Below are 8,045 nucleotides of genomic sequence, written 5' to 3'. Positions count from 1 at the left end.
AAAAAAAAAAAAAAAAAAAAAAGGAGATATTTAAACATAGCTGATATTTTATGCTCGGTTCATTTGTCCAGCTGTCAGATGATAAACAACAGACTCTTCTCATCTCAGCACAGCGGGTCAGAGCTCCACTGTGAGATCAGAGCTCAGACCTTCAACCCTCTCAACATAAGACAGATCTGATGTTTCCTTTAGGTCCACAATGGAAGTTCCTATTGACAAGTTTGGAAGTAATAAAAATGTGCATTCAAGTGATTCTGGTTAGAATAACACATTATATTTTTCTCTTTTTCAATTACTGACAAAGACTTTAATCATTTAAACATCATTTTACAACAAAATGAAGAGCAAAGATGTGCATTTGTTGTGTAACTGTTAAATTATCTTAATTTTTTGTGCAGAGAATGATGAGAAATGCATCTCATAAACCACCCAAATAAGTAGTATTTTCTGTCAAACTTTATCAGTTTACAAAATGTGTACATTTTCAAATTTGTACAGTCCACAATCACACAATGAACACTTGACCAATTCCAATTTGCCATTGTAGTTTTTTTTGTTTGTTCGTTTGTTTTTTTTAGTTGATAAATCAGGAAGTCTGAGTTAAAAGGAAAAAAATGGTCGAGCCCTACTGTATATGTTTCTGCTTTCATTAAAATTGACAATATTGATCTCAAACACACTTTTGAGTGAGACCTCATTTAAGATCACTTCTCCAGTAGATACAAGACATATGACCAAACAAACAAACATATGTTTTAATATTTACACCTCTGACATTTGATGATAAATGGATGATAATTATTTTCTTCCTAAAGGCATAACACTGTCCTCATCTCACTGAAGTGCAGGATTGGCGGTACAAAGCTGTCTATTGTGTTGTAGTTGTCCACAGAGGACGGCCACAGCAGCTGCAGTGGGCACAGTGACAGACTTCACTGCTGGTCGTGGCCACTTCACAAAAGACACAGTGAAATCCAGCCACGTAAATAAATAAACCTCTTTCATGGGGCAGATCTTCAGTGATCTGAGGCATCTGCACTGAGGGATCCACATGCAGCGCACGTTTCCACACGCATCCTAATTAAGCGTGATTTAGGTGATATTTTCTATTTAAATTCTATACAATAATCTGAATTTGAACTATGTTATTCTAAACAATACTTTCTGTTTTCCATGAAACACAAAAAAACATATTCAAAGAATGTCTGAGCTGCTTTAATATGCATAAAATGCACCTAAACTTTGTGCATGAAGACACGTTGCCTCTCTTTTGACAATATTGATCTCAAACACACTTTTGAGTGAGACCTCATTTAAGATCACTTCTCCAGTAGATACAAGACATATGACCAAACAAACAAACATATGTTTTAATATTTACACCTCTGACATTTGATGATAAAAGGATGATAATTATTTTCTTCCTAAAGGCATATCACTGTCCTCATCTCACTGAAGTGCAGGATTGGCGGTACAAAGCTGTCTATTGTGTTGTAGTTGTCCACAGAGGACGGCCACAGCAGCTGCAGTGGGCACAGTGACAGACTTCACTGCTGGTCGTGGCCACTTCACAAAAGACACAGTGAAATCCAGCCACGTAAATAAATAAACCTCTTTCATGGGGCAGATCTTCAGTGATCTGAGGCATCTGCACTGAGGGATCCACATGCAGCGCACGTTTCCACACGCATCCTAATTAAGCGTGATTTAGGTGATATTTTCTATTTAAATTCTATACAATAATCTGAATTTGAACTATGTTATTCTAAACAATACTTTCTGTTTTCCATGAAACACAAAAAAACATATTCAAAGAATGTCTGCTTTAATATGCATAAAATGCACCTAAACTTTGCGCATGAAGACACGTTGCCTCTCTTGAAAATAAAGGTTCTTCAATGGCAATCATGGTTTAATAAAGACCCTTTAATATTCATGGAAACTTTTCACTCTATAAAAGGTTCTTTATAGTGGAAATGTTCTTCACACTAATAATAATAATAATAATAATGTTCTTTTAAGAAATGATCAAGAACTGATCTCTGAACGGATCTTTGAGGAACCAAAAAATGGGGTAACACTTCAGTTTAGGCACCAATTCTCACTATTAACTAGGTGCTTATTAGCATGCATATTACTAGCATATTGGCTGTTTATTAGTACTAATAAAGCACATATTAATGCCTTATTCTGCATGACTGTATTTTAGATCCCTTAATCCACCCCGTACCTAAACTTAACTATTACCTTACTAACTATTAACTATAATAAGCAGCAAATTAATAGTTTATTGCCACAAAAGTCATAGTTAATAGTTAGTTAATAGTGAATTTGTCCCCAAACTAAAGTGTGACCAAAATGGTTGTTTTGCATTGCTGTGAAAATTGAAATTATTTATTTATTTATCTTGGCATTGTTTCTCACAAATGAATGACACGCTTGAATTTATGCTTTTGTGAATCAGATTTGAGGGCTATGGAGAAGGGCAATATTTCAATTTAAAACTCCTTGTGTGGCTTCCAAAGACCTGGAATGTAGCACACAATCTGTATGTACTATTTTTATGGTGTCTTTTTGTCCTTGTAGCTTGACAGTAACTGGTCAGTAAATATGTTAATTGTATGGAAAAGAGCAGAGATTCTTCAAAACATCTTTTGTGTTGAATGGAAGAAGAAAATCATACTGGTTTGTAAATAGGTTGAGTAAATGATGGCAGAATGTTCATCCTTTTCAAAGCAGTGGAACGTTTTACCAAAGCAGCGAGTAAGACGTCACATCGGCTCTCAAAGTATTAAGAAAACTGTCTAATTTTAATGCAAAGAGCATAAAGGAGTCAATACCCTGTAGCGCAGCAAAAATAGAGAACGCTGAAGACTAGGTTGTCTACGTGTGTTGAGAGAGAGAAAGCGAGAGAACTTTCGAGCTGAGAAAAGCAGGTCATGAAAAAACAGCAGTTTTCCTCCATTCCTCTGGACGGGGTTTTAATGACTTCCAGACTGAAGGCAGCTCAGCCTCTGTTTCTCCTCTCCTCCTCTTATGGAGCGGATTCAGTCTCTGCGAACTGCTTGTACTTCAGCTCTGCTCTTACCCAACACTTCTGCAAGCCACACCACCTCTTTAGAGAAAGATAAATTATTTCAAAGCATGTAATTGGTTGTGATGAAGGAGTACAATCATTCCTTAAGTCCTAATGCTGCCTCATGAACTGCGCCATTGTTTTCCAGGGCCAGATTTCAAGTAGCGAGTTAATTCTAATTACGTCGGTCTCCTTCCCCCACTCGCCCCATGATAAACTGACGGCACACTATTTGCTTAACGCATTTCTATTAGGTGGCCCTGCCAGAAAGGGTGCAAATGGAAAGATACTTCACACTCCCAGACATCACACACTAAGAGTTGAAAACTTTCACCCCAACCTGTTATTAGAGGCTGCTGTTGAATTGAATGTAAATCATGTGCAGTGCTAGATAGCATCTTTTTTCAATAGTTACTGTGGAGCACTGCAAGGGTGACATATTTTTGTAAGCCAAAACCTGAGAACCTGAGTTCACACTGTAGCACTTCCAGTCCCGTAGTCCTGAAGTCAATGGGTTTTTGGTTAAACGCCTGAAATGAGGTCTGTGGTTCACACAAGCTCAAGATGTTTTTTCATGTTTTATTCTACATAATTCAACATAAAATACATCAGCAATCTTTTTCTGTGACGTTTTTAAAGCTTCGTCACAGCGAACAGGTGAACTCATCTACTCACTAGTCAACTTTCACAGCCTCGTGTTTATAATCGCACTCTTGCAAACTATTCTACTCAAACTTTCAGAGAAAGTGTTTTTTAAATAAAGACTCAAAGAGTTGTTGGAAGCTTAACGGTGGTGATGTTGGAGTCATGTGACAATAGTTAGCTTATAGCCTATGTTTAGCTTTGTATTTAGGCTTCAGAATTCATGTTTATTTGTGAAGATTCGGACCGGCTTAAACCAGCATCCCAGTGTCAAAACATACCTAACCAACATTTGCTGTTTTTTTCAACAGGGTTGCCATGATGAACAAAACGTGTAAGAATCACACATTTTTGCTATTGGGTTTTTGCTGAGGAAACCAGGGTGACGCAAACTTACAGGCTGGCCTAATACACCACCAATGCAGGCATCATTATGGGGCAAAAAGCATGTTTCTAAAACTGAACATTTTCAAACAATACAAATATCTAATCGACCACCAGACAGCATTCTGTAAGCAAATAAGGGAGTGAAAGAGTTTACGTACTGTATAGCACTTGTACATTAGGACGAATTAATGATGTATGTATAAAACAGACCTTTTGAGCATGTTCAATTGGGTAATGACACCTTGTATGGTATTCTCTATTAACATACTGAAAATATCATCTGGCTTTCAGTGTCAGTATCTAATATATAAGGATTACATATCAAATCAATTCAAATATACTATATATGTTGGGGGGAAAAAACAAAAAACAAACACTATTATATTCCTGTTATAAGACTAGTTGGAGTGAGTACGCAGATAATAGAAAGTGGTTGTCCATCAGCTGAAGGCATAATTAATTATAACGGTGATATAAAGTTGTTGTGTTGCACCGAATATAGGAAATTGGAAAACAGGTCTGGTACTCGCAGTGTCCTCTTGATAGCATAAACAGATATAAGCAAGGCCACATGAAGTCAATGTCATTGGAACTGATCAGACTAAACAAGAAGAGCGAATAAACAGGTGCTTCAGCTCAAAGTCATCTGGGAAACAGAATGACCACTCAGAGAAACCAAACATTGATACGTCCTATCAGAAACACGTAACAGCTGCGCACAGCCTGTGGTGGGACTCAACTGCGCTCAGATTCCATAAAAATCTTTGTCTCAAATCACTACATTTCATAGTATAAATGGCTGAAAGCTCATGATTATTTGATAAAAAAAAAAAAATAAATGTTTATGACAATATAGTTTGGTACCAGGAAAAAAAATAATAATAATTTGTGTAAAAAGAACTGTAAATGTAACTAAAAAACATGTAAATATAAAGAGACTTTGCACATGTTTTTGTTATGGAAAACAACAAATTGGAGTTCAGACATTCTGCATTTTTCCTTTTTTTTGCCTCACCACCATGTGGGCGTTTTAGCCCAGATACTTTTGTCTGAAAATATACACAATATTTTTTTAGGGATTCTCTTAAGACAAGTCAACAAACAATTCTCTTAACTGAAAAATTATTACATGTTGGATCAAATTACCTCAAAATTCAATATTTTGTCATTGTACGCAGTCACTGCATGCATCAGGACAATTTTGCAGTGCATAGAGCAGGTGTTTATGAAAGTGCTGTGGTGGGTTTTGTTGCTTTTGAGTGTTTTCGGACAATTTGGTGCCTCCACTTTAGTGTCTTTGGATCATAGAGGAAACCAGGGCACCCAGAGGAAACCCACACCAACATGGGAGAACAAACTCACAATCATAAGGCCTCCAGCTGGGACTCATACAGAGGACATATAGTATTCCAGGAAAATTCGATGCTACAGAAGAAATGCAGAACTGCAGCGATGACCTGTACATACTGCACCAATTATCTGTAGGCCCTGTGAGACTATCGATGTACTCAAGGTTTAAAATGCAAATAAAACCTCAAAGCAGCTGATGGCAGAGAAACAGTGATACATACAGACATCTGGGGCCTCGTCCGATCCGTCCGGGCAGTCCTTCTCCCCGTCACACCGCCAACCTTTTGAGATACACGTCACCTGATCCCTGCAAACAAACTGCTTGGGGCTGCAGGTTTTTGGAGCTACAAAAAAGAAGAGGCAAAACAAATAATGAGTGAATGTGTCAACAACGCATTCAGCTATTAGCACTACTAACTTATTACTTGTCTGAAAAAAAAAAAAACATATATGTGACCCATGTGTCCAGAATTAAAAGAAATCAAACAGCCCATAAGAATGTTTGTGGTCTGGCCAGTGTTGTACGAGGACGCCAAGTACTGTCAGTTTACCGCTAGTTGCTGATGTCTGTTTCAAAACAAAATAATCGCAGCCAAGCCTATCTGCCCACCAGACTGTTTTTCCCCAGCCTGGCCATTTCCCTTACAAGGCCGATGTCTGGCTTCTATTCTGGTCTAATACGGTTCAAAATAAACCGGAAAAAAAAACATTTAAAATCTACTCTAATAAAAGTCAATCAAAATGATCAACTGCTTACTTCCTCAACTGAATTAATCCCATTGTGATTTCAGAATTCAACATTAGTGAAAACAGGATGCTGTTGCATTATTGTCTAATAATTAAATGACTCTCCAAAACTAAAGCTTGTCACTTTTTGATGTTTTATTTCTGTAACTAGACTGCAACAATATACCCTGCACTGAAGTAAACTCACAGCGTGTCATAGACGCTCTTCTTGAGAACTAATCACAGCATGAATTTAAATGTTAAAAATGCATAATTGTTTTTGAATTTTTAAATGTTGCACTAAATGTTGCACAAATGTTATGGAAAATGTAAAAAAAAAAAAAAAAACATTTTGCAATGCTATTTTACCTACCTGGTCTCATGGCAAAAACGTAGCAGGGGGCACTTTTTCGGCGAAATGAGAAATAGCTACCAATAAGTACATATAACTGCAGTTTCCAAAATAAATGAACACTGGAGGCAGTAAAACTCTGACACCTTTTACTCCTTTTCACACAAATGTACAGAGTTTTGATTAATAAAGCACAATTGTTGCACAATTACTTGAAGAATATTATGTCATGACTTCAAAACAATTTTAATATGCAACTGTTGTATAATAAGTTTTCAAGATTTGAAAACTGATGCTTTTGAACGTTAGCATCGCACATATCCAGCTTCATATCTATGGGTTTTCATCGAGGGTAGGTTTGTTCGGTAGCTCACGGAGTACTTGAGAGGCGAGGAGCTCGAAACCCGTGTAACCACGGTTCGACAAAACAGTTCAAATCTGCATATAAGGAAGTTCAAATGACACAGTTGCATCAACAAATGAATTTTTATATCAGTTTTGCATTAGTTAACACTATCGGGTAGGTTTAGGGTTGGGTTTGGTGTAGGGCATATTTCCAACACGACAGAGCATTAACTTTTAGCGACAGTCCACGGATATTTGAATTCTGAACCGCCGCAATACGTGCCTGAAGCAACGTAATAAAAAAACACAGCAATACATACCTATATCAACGTAATAAAAACTTGCCAGGGTTCACGTATTGAACCTGTGTTTTAGCGCCACTCAGTGGACATTTCTCTTTGAAACTGCGGCAAAAGGTGCAGTAAGGTACGTAAAAACGGTGTTACAGAAAAGTACCCAGAGGTATGTATTTTTATGAGACCAGGTTGCATTTTACATATGCAACCATTCAAAAGTTTGGGGTTGGCAAAGTTTTTTTTTTTGATTAGTCTCTTATACTCACCAAGGTTGTATTTATTTACACAATACAACAGTAATATTGTGAAATATTATTACAATTTAAAATAACTGTTTTCTGTTTGAATGTAATATACAATGTAATTTATTCCTGTGCAAAGGTGAATTTTCATAATAATTACTCCAGTTTTTAGTTTCACATGATCCTTTAGAAATCAGTTGTGCTGCTAGATATTTTAGAGCTTTTTTCAGGAATCTCTGATGAGTAGAAAGTTCAAAACAGCCTTTATTTGAAACAAAAATCTTTTGTAACATTTTAAATACCTTTCACTTTTGATCAGTTTAATGCACCCTTGCTGAATTAAAGGTAGTGTAAAATAAAGCATTTTATAATAGTCATTTTGCATTTTATTTTAAATTCAAATTTTGCCAGTTTTATGTTTCCACAACAGATGCTTTCCATAACACTTGCTTCTTTTTCTTGTTTAAGAAAAATGACCGTAAGCCATTATTTGATGTCAAGAATCCCCTCTCATAAGTGCAGTCAGGGAGGAGAAATGCTCTTTACTTTAACTACACAAACATGACAGAAGCTAACATGACACTAAGCAAGCTGTCGAGCAAGCTGTTTTTTTTTTTTTTTTTTTTAGT

The 8,045-nt window shown here is 36.6% G+C and overlaps 1 protein-coding gene across 1 annotated transcript in view; it reads right to left on the bottom strand.

Annotated features, from left to right (window-relative positions):
• lrp1aa (low density lipoprotein receptor-related protein 1Aa) overlaps positions 1-8,045 on the bottom strand; it is a 200,232-nt gene that overhangs the window by 158,475 nt on the left and 33,712 nt on the right. The window contains exon 2 of the mRNA XM_016442040.1: positions 5,677-5,799. Within this exon, the coding sequence (XP_016297526.1) occupies positions 5,677-5,799 (123 nt within the window). The remainder of the gene's footprint in view (positions 1-5,676; positions 5,800-8,045) is intronic.

Source organism: Sinocyclocheilus anshuiensis, unplaced genomic scaffold (assembly GCF_001515605.1).
Source record: "Sinocyclocheilus anshuiensis isolate Anshui unplaced genomic scaffold, SAMN03320099.WGS_v1.1 scaffold819, whole genome shotgun sequence".
In the NCBI taxonomy this organism is placed as follows: Eukaryota; Metazoa; Chordata; class Actinopteri; order Cypriniformes; family Cyprinidae; genus Sinocyclocheilus; species Sinocyclocheilus anshuiensis.
Note: the sequence above shows the minus strand (reverse complement) of the source record. Positions and strands in the feature narration are given on the sequence as shown.